At 48.2% G+C, this 17,735-nt stretch overlaps 1 protein-coding gene across 4 annotated transcripts in view; it reads right to left on the bottom strand.

The window, feature by feature from the left end:
* Positions 1-341: 341 nt before the first annotated feature.
* lrriq1 (leucine-rich repeats and IQ motif containing 1) overlaps positions 342-17,735 on the bottom strand; it is a 32,622-nt gene continuing 15,228 nt past the window's right edge. For 3 of the 4 annotated variants that reach the window (XM_068602758.1, XM_068602762.1, XM_068602759.1), the window contains 12 exons: positions 16,956-17,243; positions 14,831-15,080; positions 13,296-13,523; positions 12,830-12,898; positions 12,089-12,192; positions 11,273-11,362; positions 11,100-11,185; positions 10,068-10,139; positions 5,033-5,105; positions 4,356-4,416; positions 3,944-4,028; positions 342-1,570 (listed from right to left, as the gene is read on the bottom strand). In XM_068602758.1, coding sequence (XP_068458859.1) covers positions 1,443-1,570; positions 3,944-4,028; positions 4,356-4,416; positions 5,033-5,105; positions 10,068-10,139; positions 11,100-11,185; positions 11,273-11,362; positions 12,089-12,192; positions 12,830-12,898; positions 13,296-13,523; positions 14,831-15,080; positions 16,956-17,243 — 1,534 coding nt within the window. In that variant the 3' untranslated portion in view covers positions 342-1,442. The remainder of the gene's footprint in view (positions 1,571-3,943; positions 4,029-4,355; positions 4,417-5,032; positions 5,106-10,067; positions 10,140-11,099; positions 11,186-11,272; positions 11,363-12,088; positions 12,193-12,829; positions 12,899-13,295; positions 13,524-14,830; positions 15,081-16,955; positions 17,244-17,735) is intronic. The other variant, XM_068602761.1, reaches the window with a different exon arrangement.

The following is a 17,735-nucleotide window of genomic DNA, read 5'->3' as shown; positions in this document are numbered from 1 at the left end:
GAACCTTCAACAAATAGTTCTTTAGAGCACTATTTATGGTTCCTCGAAGAACCTTTCAAACCAGGGTTCTTCAAATAACCATTTCCCTAAATAGTTCTTCAAAATGTGCCTCAAAGAACCTTCAACAAACGGTTCTTTAAGGCGTTGTTTATGGCTCTTTGAAGAACCTTTTCCTTGAAGAACCATGTCCTTGAATAGTTCTTCAGAGAACCTGTAAAGGTGCCTGAGAGAACCTTCAACAAACGGTTCCTTCTTCTAAACTTTACACTACAGCTCGTCACGTTTAGCGGCCTGTTTTATTCCAGAGATCTTCTTGTTAAAAGGCGTCCGTTGACTTCATTCATTCATTCATTCATAGAGAGAGAGAGAGAGAGAGAGAGAGACTCTTCCTCCCATGTGGGCGTGCGGTGCAGCTCCTTCACCAGCAGTGGATTGTGGATCTCTTGAGTTTCATCTCATTTTTACCCAAAACCCCAAAAAGTGAACACGCGTGATGAAGCCTGCTGGACGACGGCTTTAAGAAACACGAACAAACAACATCTTCTCTGCAGCGGGAGAGGAAGTGAACGACTAGACGAGAAGAAGCGGACGCTTTCACGTCGCTCGTCTTTTCTGGTTGCAAATATCGTAATTCTGGAGGAGCAATTTGGCCGCAGAACGAGGGGGAGTTGCCCTTTAATCTCTGCGCTGTACCTTTAAGAGAGCGACGCTCTTCCCACGGCTACAAGCTGTAGCTTCACGTCCAGATAATCCAGAGAAACGACAGCTGGGCATCCAAAGAGCAACATGGATCCAGGAGGATCAGAAGGTCCCGGGTGACTCCTGACCTTCACTCGGCCTCAGAGGAAATGTTTGAGTCATGAAGACGGAGAAACGCTCGTGCACACACGCCAAACAAACACATTTTCTGCATCAGTGGTATTTTAATCAATCGGCAAACTATTTGTTTTCCTCAATTGTGTCTGTCCATCACGGCCGAACCCGTCCTCGCCATGAAGCCGCCGTATCGCTCGCACGGTGCGGCGCAAATAAAAAAAAGGGACCGAGCGCCGGCTGGCTGTCATTTCCTGCCGCCACGTGTGCGTCCGAGGCGTGCAGGTTTGGTTCCGCGTGCCTTGCTCGCCGGCCGCCGCCGTGCGAGTGACACTCGAGCCGAAACCGCGGCGATGGAGCCGCCTGGAGATGTTTGGGCTGGTCCTCGGTCCCTGTTGCTCTTCATCAGCTCTCGGGACAGGGAGCTCGGGTTTAGCGGCGTAAAAAAAAAAAAGAAAGAAAGAAGAACAGCTGCCGGCGATGAAGTAGCATCACAAACACAAATAAAGAAAGAAAAGGTGAGACCTTGTGTGAAATACCAGGACGAGAGCGTCCACGCCGTCCCCTTGAACCACATCCTGTGTTTTAGTGCCGCAGCTGTCCGGCAGCTCCGACAGGAGTGTGTGTTTTTACTTTTTGTCCCTCTTCTTGCCGCCTCCCCAGCCGCCGCTCAGCTGGACGGCGTTGTCTCGGTGCGAGATGCGTTCCCTCTTGGACGGAGCGGAGCCGCCGCGCCGAGGGGGAGGAGCCTCGCCGCCTGCAGACGGAGAGGAAGGGAAAAGTGGGTCAAAACCTCACCAGTGACTCGGGCGATGAATCCGTCACGAGAGTTTCAAAACGGCAGTTTGAGACCTTCGCTGGCGGTTCTTCGCTCTTCACGGCGGCCATTTTTAGAGTCCTTCCATACGTGGAAGTTGTGGTCGATGACGTAAAAGTGTTCGTAGGAGGAGGAAGACGTCAGAAACTAACGGCGGTTGAAAAAGACATTTTGAGATTCTACGCTTAAAAAGGTGAAAACGTTGGGCGTCGTCATGTCGCCTGTCATGGAAGTTTGATTTTGTGCGACATATTTCATGTTTTTTTATTGATTTCAAGCAAACAAACGACACAGACGTTGTTGCTCAAAGCTAACAAGCTATCAACAAACCTTAAAAGAATCAAAACCATGACTTTGGTTGACTTTTAATCTCCATGTGAAAAAAGACTTTAGTCCGAGCAGGTGAGGAGCGCCGCGAGTGTGTGTGTGTGTGTGTGTGTGTGTGTGTGTGTGTGTGTCGTCTCGGGGGCCCCCTTCCAGCCCACCTGGGGATCAGTACAAAGCTTTTTCAAACACACAGTACAAAGGCGGCGCTTCTACCGGGCGTGATGCTTTCCACGTGTTCAGGCGCAGGACGCCGCCACACAGGGAGCCGTGTGTGTGTGTGTGTGTGTGTGTGTGTGTGTGTGTGTGTGTGTGTGCATCACAGGTACTGAATATCTGCACAGCTGTACAGAATATCCACTCACAAGCCACCGCGCCTCGCCTCGTCTCCTCTCCTCTATATATATATATATATATATATATATATATATATATATAAATATAAATATATATATATATATATATATATATATATATATATAAATATATATATATATATATATATATATAAATATATATATATATATATAAATAAATAACTCAATTTCAGTGTGTAAGTGATGTCAAACAAAGTAAAATGGCTGCAGAAGTTCATCAGGAACAAATGTATTTTCAAACAGAAGGAACTGGCGTAAATTTTCTTTCTTTTTCTTTTGGTAGTTTATTAAAAGACTTTTTGTCTGATTATTTGTTTGCAAATTTAAAACTGGAGCGCGTGAACTTTTGACGCACGTGTTGCTAATTCCCAGTTAGTTCCTCTCTTTGGCTTTAAAAAAAAAAAAAAAAAAGAGTTTTTAGCTGGTTTCCTGTGACGTTAGATGCGCTTTCCAAGTTTATGAAATACATAATTGGCTTTTTTTGAGCATAAGATGAAGCTCTTTTCATGTGAATTGGCCCTGCGCGGCTCTGGTAAGTGGTTGTTTTCGTCGGTGTGGACAAAGAGACGCTCTCTCTCTGCTGCACCTCGTGGAAATCATCCCCAAATCATCACCGGAGTCCAATTTGGCTTCGTTACCGGAGGACAGGGCCGCTGCTCTCTGGGGCTGCTGGAGCCTCTTTGTCACTCCAGAGACACCAGAGCCAGTCTTCACCGAGAGGAACGACTCTCACTCCTTTCTCTTTCCGCCCCGCGTCCGGTCCGAGGAGGAATTCACGGCACTCTGTCCCCGGCCCGACCTTGTGGCCCTCCTCCTCCTCCTCCTCCTCCTCCTCCTCCTCCTCCCCCCCCCCCCCCCCCCGCCCCCCCTCCCCTCCAGCCCGGTGGACTCAGTGCAGGCTGAGTAAGCAGCAGCCTTGATCCCCGGCTCGGCTCGGCTCGCTCGGGTCTGAGCGACCTGAGACTCATGTGTGCAAACATAGAAACATCTGTACACACACATATGCTGGATGTAAAGGTACACACACACACACACACTCACACACACACACACACACACAGAAATCGGCGTCCAATCGCATCGTCGAGCTGCGACTAACGATCGGATAATTATTTCCTTGAATAATCGATGAGTTGTTCGATCTATAAAATGTCAGATAACAGTTAAAACAAATTGTTTGACACTTAAAGAAGTTCATCTTACGTCACGGAGGAGTCAAGGAACCAGAAATAAGCGAATTTAGATTATTAAAATAGTCGGCAATTAGTTTAATAGTTGACGACTTATTGATTCATCTCTGCAGCTCAATGATTCCTTCAGTTTGAGCACGAAACTGCTAAAAAAAGTCAGTTCAGCTCATGAATGAGGGTTTAAAATGTGCACAAGACGTACTGGTTATGTTACATAAGCGTATGTTACGTATAAATCACGCATGAAGTGAATGAATGCATGTTTCGCAGGTTTGAAAACATGTTAAATCTGCAACGTTTTGAGTGAAAGCTGAAGCTGGAGGAGTGAAGCGCATGAAGTGAAGCTTTGGGCCGGTTGACAGAAATAATCTCGTTAGGAGGATAACTGAGTCTTGTGTTTTCAGACATTTCACGGGACTCACTCGAGGGTCCGTGAGAGTTTCTGCGAGGACGCTCGTGCTCTCTGCCGGCCGATCCAACGCCGCGCCGCGCGAACGCCGGGTCGGCCTGAAACACACACAAGAAACACACAAGAAACACACAAGAAACACACAAGAAACACACAAGTGAGCGCCAACGAGCCGCGGAAAGGGTGCAGGAAACGGGAGGAGGTGGAGCTCCTCGTGCCAGTGATCATAACTCAAGCTGCACTTCCCCCCCGACCTCAAAGCCAGCGCCGCTCACGGCGTCGGGGGGAAGCTGCTCCAGAGCGACACCGAGGGCTAAACCCCCCCCGCCGCTACTGCTGCATGGGCTGATGGGACCAGACTACATGACTGATGAGTGTAGATACTGCATAAGGTCACATGACCCCCCTCCTGCACATGAACGCACCACCAGCTGCACTCGGCCTCCGCTCAGGACGTCCGAGCTGATCTCTGGTAGGAAACGTCGGCTGAGGTGAAGAAAGAAAACACACAGACGATTTCATCAGTTTCTCCTTCTTCACTTCGATGCAGCGAACACAGACGACGTGCAGCTTAATCCTGATAATCCTGATAATCCTGACGCGCTCGCTGCCTCACTGTCACTCAAATCTTCATGACTTTTAAACCAATTCTTATGACTTTTAACATTTTAATGACTTAATGAAATTTATATGACTTTTAACCACATTTTCATGACTTTTAACTCAATTTTAATGACTTTTAATAAAATTTATATGACTTTCAACCAAATTTTATGACTTTAAACCACATTTTCATGACTTTAAACCAAATGTTCATGAGCAAACATTGTGTGAAATGTGTGTGTGAACAGTAAAAAGTGATAAAATGTAGTATTTAAACTAACAATGAGGATTCAAAGCATACAGTAAACCTTAAATGACTCAAATGAATGAGAGACAATAGTTTGATTCAAAGAATAAACATTTATATAGATGCCTGTATGTATGCTGCTGATATTTTGAGCCTCTTTCTATTAAAAGCAGGTTCATTATTTAAACTAAATGAACGTCATGAACACATGAACATAACACATTCACAGGACGTTCACATGAAGCTCCTCACCTCTCCGGGTCGCTGTCAGGACGAGCAGCGCGGGTCCTCGGCCTCTCCGCCCTCCTCCGCTCGGCCTCGCCACCTGCACCCGGCGGACCGATGACAAACGTCACGAGAGATTCACTTTAATTCCTCAGGAAAGAAACGCGGCCGGTGACGTCGCCGGTGGAGAGGAGCGGCGCTGAAGCTGCGGTGACGTGATTGGAAAGGAGCGGCGGGCTGGACGTTCTGAAGCATTTGTGTTAACGCGCTCTGCTAACAAACAGCTCACGTCTGACATGTGTCACTGTAATGGCAGCCGGCAGCGCAGGAGGGAGCAGCGGCCACGGCGCCCGGCGGCCATGTTGGAGGCTCAAGGCGGTGTGTTTGTTATGGAGGACTCAGGGTTATTATCCTATTATAGTAGGATGCAACAGGATGCAACAGGAGGTGATCTTCTTCTTCTTCCTCCTGCTCCTCCTCCTTCTTCTTGATCTCCTCCATCATCTTCTTCTTCATCCTCCGCCTCCTTTTTCTTCTTGATCTCCTCCTCCTTTAAAAAAAAATCTCCTTGGAGATTAATAAAGTACTTTTCATTCATTTCATTCTCCTCCTTCTTGATCTCCTCCACCTTGATGTCCTCCATCTTCTTCTTCCTCCTCCTCCTTCTTGATCTCTTCCTCCCTCTCCTCCTCCTCATCCATCTCTTCCTCCTCCTCCTTCTTCTTTTTGATCTCCTCCTCCTTCTTGATCTCCTCCTCCTCCTCATCTCTTCCTCCTTCTACTTCTTCTTTTTGATCTCCTCCTCCTCCTTCTTCCTCCTCCTCCTTCTTGTTTTCCTCCTCCTCCTCCTTGTTCTTCTCCTTCTCCTGCTTGTTCTTGTTTTCCTCCTCCTCCTCCTTCTTCTTGATCTCCTCTACCTCCTCCTCCTCTTCCTCCTCCTTCTCCTCCTCCTCTTCCTCCTCCTTCTCCTCCTCCTCCTCCTTTTTGTTGGAGAAGACGTTCGCTGATTTACGAGCGCCGGCCGATAAATCCCATAATAAAGATCGTAATTCAAAGTAAACATTAGTGTTGCGCTGACAGTAATGCTGCTGGACGGGTGTGTGTGTGTGTGTGTGTGTGTGTGTGTGTGTGTGTGTGTGAACTGATGATGATTGCTGACAGGCCGATGCTGGAACTAATGATGCATTTATTTAAGCAACTCACTTGCTTTTAAGCTGTAAAAAATAAAGTCTCGGAAGTGAAACACACGAGGTGACAGTGGAGGAAAAAAAACCTGAGAATTATGGAGGGAAGGTTTCTTCACAGAAACCTGCTCATATACCAGAGTACAGGAGTCCAAACACGGGTTCTGCACTCATTATGTGGTGGAATGCAGTCGTGCACATAAAATACATTTAAAAAATCACATTTAAGTTGCAGTCCAGGAGCAAGGAGGCTCCTCTCTCCTCTTCCCCCTCTGAACTCTCCATGAAAAGCCCCTGATGACCCCGTCCACCCTCCAGGGTCCTGATCCCCCCCTCCAGTACTCCTCCAGGACATGGGGGGGGGGCTGGAGGAGTCACGCCTGTTAAGAGAAGCTCTTAAGCCCATTAGGCCATCTCGTCCCTTGCTGAGGAGAGAGGAGGGAGGAGAGAGGAGGAAGGAAGGAGGAGAACGTGTGAAGTGGAGGCATGAAGGAGTCGGTGAGCATCCTGGTCAGCTCCCCCCCAAAAAAAGAAAGTTCAGATTGCCCAAAACTACTTTTGTTTGCACTGGAAATCGGCAGAACTGCAGCGTCGCTCTCCAAGAGAGGTTCACAGGTCTTAAGGTCTCCTTAAGGTGCTCAAAAACAACCTGTAACGATGCGACGACGCGGCAAAACAACGTGACGTCAAAGCCTGTAAAGGATCGCGTGACGAGACGATGCCGTACGTACCAGCGCTGCATCTCCATCTCGCTGCTTTCCCGATGCTCTCTATGTTCTATGAGGTCAAAAGCAACCTGCTAAGCAGTCCAATGAGATCCTACTGAGGCCTGGACTTCAGCCTGTGTCGCTAAAGTTTTACTTTATTTAAACGACGAGCATAAAAAACACAAATTATAACCAAGTTGTGACGCGTTGAAGTCGTCATTTTATCATCAGAGAGCGTGGCTCGTCTCGCTACTCGCTCGTGAACTTGTACTCAATCCGCCTTGAAGAGCAGGAGAAACAGCTACGCTACATGCTAACCCTTGGCTACACGCTAACCCTACGCGACACGCTAACCCTACGCTACACGCTAACCCTTGCATTGCTTTACATTGCATCCATTGTGAGCCCTCGTTTCCAGAGAGGGAGTCTCTCCGACCGCCGGGCCAACTGGAAGTTGGCTCCGCATGTTCCCTCCTCGAGTGTGTGCCAGTGCATCTCAAACACACACACACACACACACACACACACACACACACACACACACACACACACACACACACACACACACACAGAGTCGTTTTCGAGGCTGAAATTGAATGCACATGAACGGCGGTAAACAAGCCTGACATTAAGTTATTTTGGACGGTGGAAGGTAAACAAGACGATCCCGTTTCAGCCGGACTTTGTAGAGGATCTGAAGTGTGAAATCGAGTTAAGTGCTCAGGAGGAAGGGAGGGGGAGGGGGGGGGTATATATAATATATATATATATATATATATATATATATATATATATATATATATATATATATATATATATATATATATATATGTCCCTCTGACATGCGGACGGATGTTTGGTGGAGTTCGAATCGCAGTTTTGGATGGAGGCTGGAAGTGTGTGTGTGTGTGTGTGTGTGTGTGTGTGTGTGTGTGTGTGTGTGTGTGTGTGTGTGTGAGCCCGAGGGGGTGAGTGTTAGGCGTACAACATCGTCGACATCTGCAGCAACGAGACACTTGATGACACTAAAAGAAAAGAGGGTGGTGTATTCCTGCATGTTTTCTCGTCTCCAAAAAACAAAATAATTTGGTGGCTCTGCTCCACTTTCTCTCTCTCTCTCTCTCTCTCTCTCTCTCCCTCTCTCCCTCTCCCTCTCCCTCTCTCTCTCCCTCTCTCCCTGTAAGCCGATACCCATTTCAAGTGGGTTACTCATGTCCAGCACATCCACACAAAGAGCCCGGATAAAATAAACACGGCGCGTCGGGTATCTTGGAAAGAATCTGTCATGGGTTTTCGGGGGCTAATCACCTCCAGAAGGACGGCTCGACTCTGAGAGAGCCTGAAACGTTAGCCTCTGTCGGGGAGCGCCGGGCCGGCTCGACCCCGGGCAGTGGGGATGGATCCGGAGGAGGAGGATGAGGATGAGGATGAGGAGGGGGGGGCTCCTACAGGTCAGGACCAGGAGCAAGAGAGGAAGCCCCGCCTCCTCCTCCTCCTCATGGTCACCTTGTAAAAAAATGCAGCAGGAGCCGGATTTGAGTTACGTGTTTTTTTTTTTACGGGATTCTTCTCGGTTGAATAAAACAAGAACGGACAGAGGAACGAGGAGCGTTCAGCGTTCAGCGTCAAGCGGCCTAACAAGTGACCCCGGTTCCTTTATTGACATCGGCTGACATGGCCGCCGGTCAGAGATCAGGAAGGATACGGCTGTGGGAAAAGGAACCGAACTGGAAATACGGCCACGACACGAAGTCCTCGAGCTGATCGGAGGCTGCATCGAGCTCTGACTTCACGTCTCTCACACACACACACACACACACACACACACACACACACACACACACACACACACACACACACACACACACACACACACACACCTGCGGTCCACAAACACTTAAGGACACCGGCGCGCTCAGAACTCAGTACATGAAGGTATATTAGCGGGAGCGCTGCCAAAATGCTAAAGATGTTTGTCTGGAGTGTCGTCGATCCGCTGGCCGCCGCCGCCGGAGGAGGAGGAGGAGGAGGAAGAGGAGGTTTGGCTCCATCTTTTCTGCAAACTGATGACTGAAGCGATCCGCCCAACAGAGATCAAGTGGAACGGAAAACACCCCCAAAGTTTATCCACAAGCAGCCCAACAATCGAGGTGTTTTCAGGCCGCGCTGGGACTCGGAGCGCCGTCGCCGGATGACGAGCGTGAGGCCTTGAGCCCTGAGGGGCGGCGGGAAGATGGAGACAGGAGTGATAAAAGCCGACTCCCTCCTCTCCTCCATCCTTTCCTTCCCTCTCTTTTAAGTCCGGCCATCTCTCCACCTCGGGGCGAGGCGGGAGGCAGAAGTTTGCCTCGTCTCGGACTATCAAGCTAACATCCGTCACAATACATTTGAACGCTTTCTCAAAAAGAAAATTCCAGTTTCATACGACCTGGGTCATATTTTTTTGGAAATAATTCACTTTATGATGGAAACCAAATGTGTGATGTTTCACCGCTGATCGCTGCGTCAGTGCAGTGATGTCACCGGGTTGCCACAACATTAGTGAGTCTGTTATTGTCCTGATAGAAACAATACAAGACAAAACTATGACAATAATAAAGTTGTAATTGATCCAAATTGAGTCTCCGGCCTCGGGTTCAAAGCTTCGGTCTGTGGTGCATTTGGTGCATTCATGACGGTGAACTTGTGAACAACAACAAAAAGTTGCATCAGTTGCTGTCTTACTTGTTGCTCAGTCTCCTTTTGAAACCCTCAAACCAGAGTTGGAGGTTGTTGCAACTGAAGTGTTTCTGGCAACGAGCAGCGAGGTGAGACGACTCGAGGCTCTGAGGCCAGCGTATTGAAATCAGATGTTTTTGTACATTAACGCTTTATTATGAACGAACTTTCCAACACATTGCAACAATGTAGCAACGCTCAGTGTATAAAGATACAATGAGCAATACTGTTATCATATTTATCATAGCATAACAATACTATTATCATATTGTATCATAGCAATACTGTTATATATTTAATATTTTGTGCCTTTTTTTACCTTAAGTTTAAAGCAAAATAAGCTTTTCATGGTATAAAATAACCGTTATCTGTGCGTATGACAGTAACATCTTATTTATTTATAACTGGTGTGTCTGCCGGGTGAGCGAGTGTGGAGAAGCTCTCAGATCTTACCGCTCGCATCGCTCCTGTTTCCCGCCGCCGCCGGATAACTGCATCTTCTGAAGGCGGGACGGAACGAGGGATCTAGCAGAGAGAGAGAGAGAGAGAGAGAGAGAGAGAGAGAGAGAGAGAGAGAGAGAGAGAGAGAGAGAGAGAGAGAGAGAGAGAGAGAGAGAGAAGGTCAAAGAAGGACACGCTGGGCCTCAAACCAGGAGCAGAGCACCAGGACCGAACAGTCTGGGACGTTCTCTGCAGCTCTGGTTCCACTGAGGCCGACGCCACGAGCAGTTAGTGCAGACGGTCCTGTGAGTCTGTGCAGCGAGATGACAGCCCCCCCCCCCCGCTTTCTCCCCCCCGCCCTCCATTGGACTCATGCAATTGTGCAACCGTGATCAAAGGGCACGATAATCGCGGCGCTGGCTACCGTTCCTGAGCCTGGAGGTGAGGTCACCTTCCACTCCCACCGCTGCGAGGGAGTCGGAAACGGAAAGTCGTGGCGAGGGTTGTTTTTTTTTTTTCCTGGCTTCTTTACTTGCAGGCTCTGAAGTAAAAGCCTCCAAACGAGAGGCTCCGGCTGTCCGTTACGGCTCGCTAAGCGTGTGCAGGCGTGGAAAGGTTCGGAGACGAGAATGAGAAGAGGCACGATCCAAACCCCCCTTCCTCCTCCTCCTCTTCCTCCTCTAGAATATGGATTGATGTCCCAACAGCGGTTCCTTCCACACTGAAATATTTTGTGTTAAGATGTTCAGGATGAGGAGACCAGAAGGCTCATTAGTTCAGGGCAAAGGAAGCTTCCTACCAGCCCTCATAATATTCATATTCTACATATTTCATGTCGTATAATGTACGAAGATGATTCGTTTAAACCTGAATTGTCCTTCAGCTTGCCCTCATTTGTATAAATGGGGTGGAAAGAACAATAGAAACACCTGGAAATAGACCTGCAGCCTCTAAAAACAGCTTTTTTAGCAAACATTTGACCTGATGTTCTTCCGCTAAACCTTCGCCGAGTGCATTGTGTGTATTTCCTGATGGTTTTCTCACCCCTGCTGCGTTTCTTCTGCGTCGCCGGGTTCATCTTCTGCGCCCTCCTGAGCATCAGCTCAGCGGTGTGGCTGTCGCTGAAGCCCCTTTAGAGAGAGACGACGAAACAAACTAGAACAAACTTAAAACAAAACAACAAGACACGCTCGCTCACAGACGACACGAGGACCGACCATTCCTCCAGAATCTTTTCCGATCTCTGAGAGAAGCCGCCGGGCGCCGCCGGCCGAGCGGGAGAGTTGCTTCTGGCGTCGTTAAAAGTCCTGGAGAGGCAGAAATTCATATTTATTCATCACGTGACCACACGTCATGTTTCTACGGCGGCTTCTTCTTGTATTTCGAGCGAGTACATCGGCCTCCTGCGGTGGAAACGTGGACATTTAAAGTCGAGGGTGCTTCCTCGGTGGCGCCGCTGCTCTCTGCCGTTGCTCTGCGGCGTGCTGCTGATGTGAAATAACTAAACGTGTGCGGGCGCTTTGCTTGTTTTCAAACCGAGGGACAGGAATCGTAAAGGATGGTGGTAGTTTTGGGAGCGTGGAGGATGCACACATGCATCCTGAAGAGACGCAGGCGAGCAGGAACCGTCCCTTAAGGGTGGGATTTGATGACTTTGCGTCCTTTAACTTCAGCCGTTTAAGGATTCTTCCTCGACTTTGAGATTAAGACATCGTCAGGAAATCAATTTAAATCTGGTTTCAACATAACTGCAGCGTCGCTGGTTTTGTGTGTTGCTTTGTCTGGTTAATATTGTGTTATTCATGACGTTGGAACAAATACTACTTCCTGTTCCTTTGCACAGGTGTACTGAGGAGTCTTTGCTTTGGGGTTGTGATCCAGGTAGATATTCAGTCCACTAAAAGAGAAACTACAGTACGGATCCCTCACCAGCACCGTCAGCGTCTTCATCAGCTAAACTTTGAGTTTCTCTCAGAGACTCAAACAACAGTTGACTGCAGCTGGAGCGACTTCAGGCCGAGGGCGGGGTCTACCTGTCGGGGGTCTCTGGGGAACCGGTCCGTCCAGCTGGGTCCACCTGTCCTCGGGGCAGCCAGGCCTGCCTCGGCCTCCATACGGGCGGCGGCGGGAGGATGCACTGGGAGGAGGAGTCACAACGATGGATCAGTGTCGGCCATCACTCACAGCTCTTATCACTTCATTTAAAGTCAGTTTTTTTACAAGAGTCTTTAAGATAACGTTGACGTCTGCCAGCGTGAGAAGTGAATCCTCACTTGCAGAAGGCCGTAACGCTGGAGCTCTCGATGGAAAAGTGGACGACGTACAGCTCTGAGTATTATTATTATTAAAATTAAACATAGTGGCTACAATATTGTCCACTCATATTTATTTGAGGTGTTTGGCTGACGGTTTGCCAGCATGCAAGTAGAGCTAACAGCTTCATATCTCTGCAGACCCCCCCCCCCCCTCTTGCTCCCAGCTTTTGATGTGTACGTCAGTGTCGACACACTGAAACCGGCCTCGGCGGCAGCTGCGCCCCGTCAGCTGCCGCCGAGGCCGGCCACCGTGACGCACGGCGCCGAGCACGCTCCGAAGAAAAGATCCAACGGGGAGGAAAGCGAAGGAGGAAGAGGACGGCGGTCCGCCAGCGTGAGGAACGACATCTTCAATCAGGGAGAGCGAGACAAGGAAATAACTCTTCCACTGACATCACACACGGGGGGGGGGGGTTCCCAAAACTTCAGGTTAGGAGCATTAATGTCCCGTTCGCTCACCTTCAGAGGCTCTGATGCGAGGTGGCGTCTGGGAGGGAAGTCCTCAGGGAACATCAGTGTCCAGCGTTTCTTCAGCGCGGAGAAAACAAAATATAATGTTATATATTAAGAGTCCATGTTGCAATGAGTAGTATACGTGTGGTTCGCAACCGGTGACGCAAAAACACAATAATGTACATATTCTATTGACGGGAGGTCTTCAGTGTCAAGAACGAGTTTAAATGATGTGTGTGTGTGCAAGTAAGTGCACTATTATGTGTGTTTGCCCAAACTTGCATGGCTGTAGATTTACGTGTGTTTTTATGTCTTTTTTTTTTCAGCACACGTGCAGGTTTTGTGTGTGTGTGTGTTTTTGCAGATGTGTGCAGGATTGTGTGTGTGTGCACGGAGACAATGTTGGAGAAGAACGCATGCGTTCATAGATTTGTTTTTGGCGTCCGATGGGCGAGGAACCCGCGTTGTGTACCTCATCGTAGACGAACTCGTCCTCGTCCACCTCCTCAAACTCGAAGGCCTCGCCGGCGTCTTCCTCCTCGCCGGCGTCTTCCTCCTCGCCGGCGTCTTCCACCTCGCCGGCGTCTTCCTCCTCGCCGGCGTCTTCCTCCTCGCCGGCGTCTTCCTCCTCGCCGGCGTCCTCCTCCTCTGCAGACGCGAGCCTCCTCCTCCTCCTCAGAGCGAAGCGCCTCCAAACCGCCTGGAGGAACGAAGGAAAGAAGAAATGGCGAGAAGAAAGAAAGAAAAGAAAGGAAATAACTCCATGAATCACGAGGCAAACGTAAATATTGTGCGTTATCCCATTAGAGAGATAAAACATGTTAACCTCTCTCTTTAATTGCGGCGCTCTGCTGTCTGAACTCTGCGTGACTCCTCGGCTCGGAGACAAATGGAGCTTCCAGCCTCTAAATCCTCACAATTCCCAGAGGGCCGCGGGGGGCACACTTCACCCCAAGTCGGGCCGAGCAGGAATCAGAGAACTCGAACTACCGCACTTCTCTGGAATCTGATTAATCACTCTTCTTCCCCCCCTCCACCCAGAAAACACACACACACACACACACAGTCCTCCTCCTCCTCTTCCTCCTTCCTTAGAGAGCCCTAAAAGACTCATCAAACACTTTCTGTGTTGAGAGGAGGATCGTGTGTTGAGCAGCGTGCTTTTTTTTCTATTTTATTTTCCAGAACAGCAGCTTACACACACACACACACACACACACACACACACACACACACACACACACACACACACACACACACACACACACACACACACACACACACGATCAGCAGCATGAGCCTGCACGGCCTCTGATGACGGGATGCTCGGCGCTGGAAGTTTTCAGACGCACCGACGTGAACCAGCAGTTTATTTGTGTATTTGTCTTTTTTCTTTACTTCATTCAGTTAAATTTGAACCATATTTGCAGATTTCTGCTTCTTTAATGTGAGTATTTGCCATTTTTTCCTCCGTTTGAATTGAACATCTTTGTGTTTTGGCTCTAAACCAGCAGAAAAAACAGAATCAAACTGATTATCTCAACGAGAGCAGACTGTTTGCGGGTTTCTTGCTCTCTTCTAATGAATGATCTTAAACCTTCTACACTGTTAGTTGCTCTAAAACAGATTTCCTGAGACTTTCAATGCATCCATAGACGTCACATCTGACACATAATGGTTGACTGAACTGAAAAGTAAAGAATTTAAAAGAACCATCGTCTCCAGAGAGAGAAAATGTACTTTGTACCTCTGAAACCAGTCTGGGTTTCAGTCTCCGGCCTCTATTTTCCAAGATGGCTGCCCGCTACGCGTAAGGAAGGACGTGTAGAGTAACGCTTCCTTTTCAAAATCTTATCGGAGGGGAAAGGTTTCGGGAGGAGGACACAAAAAAATGGCCAAATGAGAATGAAAATGCTTGTGAATGTTGTAAAAAAAAACCTTAAAAAACTGTAATAGTTCCTCTTTTATCAGAGCAAAAAGAAAAGGTGAGTAAAGGAACAGTTTTACCTGGATGACAGTTGCTGCATAATCCGGAGTAACCACGCCCCCGTTAACGTGGGAAGGTCTGGACTCTGGCTTTCCTCCATCTCCTCTTCCTCCTCCTCGTCCTCCTCCTCTTCTTCCTCCTCCTCCTCTTCCTCCTCCATCTTCTCCATCTCCTCCTCCCCTCTTGTCGGCCGCAGAAAGGCCGCTGACGTTCTCGCATTTCTGTCTATATTTCCTCCACAGCTGCTGAATCACGACTGCTGCTGCTGTTCTGAAGGACACACACACACACACACACACACACACACACATTGAGGGATATACATGATGTCATAGCACCTTGGTGAATTTATTCCTGAGCCCACATCTGGAGAGCAGGACTCGGGAGGGATCCAGATCCCGGCCCTCACATGGAAGACGTATCGTCCTCCTCGGGGCGTTAATGATGAAGCTGCGTGTTAAAATGAATAAGACGTTCGACGCCTCGCGGCCGTGAATCACACCGATGATGACAAATGCCTCGCGGCAGAAACTCATAAAAACGCCGAGCTGCTGTATAAAGAGCATTATTTATCAGAAAGAAAAATAAACTGGACGGCGTTTCGCTTTTGGAGCACGGAAGAATTTTGGAGGCTTTTCGTTTCCAGCTGGCGCGTCGAGACGAACTCACCGACGAGGTCTGATGAGGAAGACGGAAGAGGAAGAGGACTACGGTCCTGTCACAGGAAGAGGACCACGATCCTGTCACAGGAAGAGGACTAGGATCCTGTCACAGGAAGAGGACTACGATCCTGTCACAGGAAGAGGACTACGATCCTGTCACAGGAAGAGGACTACGATCCTGTCACAGGAAGGGGACTACGATCCTGTCACAGGTAGAGGACTACGATCCTGTCACAGGTAGAGGACTACGATCCTGTCACAGGTAGAGGACTACGGTCCTGTCACAGGAAGAGGACTACGGTCCTGTCACAGGAAGAGGACTACGATCCTGTCAGAGGAAGAGGACTACGGTCCTGTCACAGGAAGAGGACTACGATCCTGTCACAGGAAGAGGACTACGATCCTGTCACAGGAAGAGGACTACGATCCTGTCAGAGGAAGAGGACTACGATCCTGTCACAGGAAGAGGACTACGATCCTGTCACAGGAAGAGGACTACGATCCTGTCACAGGAAGAGGACTACGATCCTGTCACAGGAAGAGGACTACGGTCCTGTCACAGGAAGAGGACTACGATCCTGTCACAGGAAGAGGACTACGATCCTGTCACAGGAAGAGGACTACGATCCTGTCAGAGGAAGAGGACTACGATCCTGTCAGAGGAAGAGGACTAGGATCCTGTCACAGGAAGAGGACTACGATCCTGTCACAGGAAGAGGACTACGATCCTGTCACAGGAAGAGGACTACGGTCCTGTCACAGGAAGAGGACTACGATCCTGTCAGAGGAAGAGGACTAGGATCCTGTCACAGGAAGAGGACTACGATCCTGTCAGAGGAAGAGGACTAGGATCCTGTCACAGGAAGAGGACTACGATCCTGTCAGAGGAAGAGGACTAGGATCCTGTCACAGGAAGAGGACTACGATCCTGTCACAGGAAGAGGACTACGATCCTGTCACAGGAAGAGGACTACGATCCTGTCCATCAGTCAAAAAGAGCATGAACCAAAGCTTTCTCTTTGAAAATGCTCTACTGTTGAACCCAAAAGGTTCTGTTTAAATGACTTTAAAACACATTCTCATGAAGTTAAAACAAATTTCCATGACCTTTAGCTAAATTTTCATGGCTTTAAACCAAATTTTTATAACTTTTAATCAATTTTCCATGACTTTAAACCAAATGTTCATGAGCAAACATTGTGTTAAATGTGTGTGTAAACAGTAAAAAGTGATAAAATGTAGTATCTAAACTAACAATGAGGATTCAAAGCATACAGTAAACCTTAAATGACTCAAATGAATGAGAGACAATAGTTTGATTCAAAGAATAAACATTTATATAGATGCCTGTATGTATGCTGCTGATATTTTGAGCCTGTCTTTTAAAAGCAGATTCATTATTTAAACTAAATGAACGTCGTGAACACATGAATATAACACATTCACAGGACTTTTCCAGGCTCTTCACTCAGAGCTTACTTACTGTTGAAGGTCCAGGAGTTGACGGCTGGACTCGGGCGCCTCTTCATGGTTGGAGGAAGTGGTTTTCCTCTCCGTCTCAGAGGCGTGAACACCGGCGGCGGCGCCGGCTGGACCCTCTCTCTCCGTTTCTGGGCGCTGGTCGTTGTCGGCGTCCGTGTCTCCAGGCGCCGTCCGGCCCGCGGCGGCGTCTCCGTGCTCGTGGGCGAATCTGTGGTCCATCGCCAGCTGCAGGAGCTCGTTGTGGTGGCGGAGCGGGATGGTCACGGCGTCCAGAGACGACGAGGCGCCGCTGCAGACAACATGACAGTAGATATATATATTTATATATGTATGTATATATATTGGGAGCAGCAGTTTTCCAGTTTAAAAGGACGTCCGTGTTAGTTTTTAATTCGATTTCAACCTCATTTGCGTTGCTCTCTGGTTACTTTGATTCATTTCAGTAATAATATCAGTAATTTGAGGAATAATATCAGTAATTATCTCAGAGATGTGGATCGTTGGATCCGGGGAAACGGCTTCATTAAAACCTGGACCAGGTGGATTCTGCACGGATTAAATCCACAAACCGAAAAGAGTCTTGGAAACGAAACATTTTCCCAGAAAATCATCACAAAAAAAAAAAAAAAAAAAAAAATCTGCAAGTTGTATATTTTAATGCCTACCACACTCCCAAAAATAATTTATTAAGATGATTTATTTCTAAAAATAACACACACACGTATATTATTAAAATAATATATTATTTGAATCATTAAACACACATGACGTTCGTAAAATA

This window comes from Clinocottus analis, unplaced genomic scaffold (genome assembly GCF_023055335.1).
Source record: "Clinocottus analis isolate CAN_PGR_092001 unplaced genomic scaffold, fCliAna1.0.p SCAF_6, whole genome shotgun sequence".
NCBI classification, from domain to species: Eukaryota; Metazoa; Chordata; class Actinopteri; order Perciformes; family Cottidae; genus Clinocottus; species Clinocottus analis.
The sequence above is the reverse complement of the archived record's forward strand: the minus strand, read 5'-3'. Positions and strand labels throughout refer to the sequence as shown.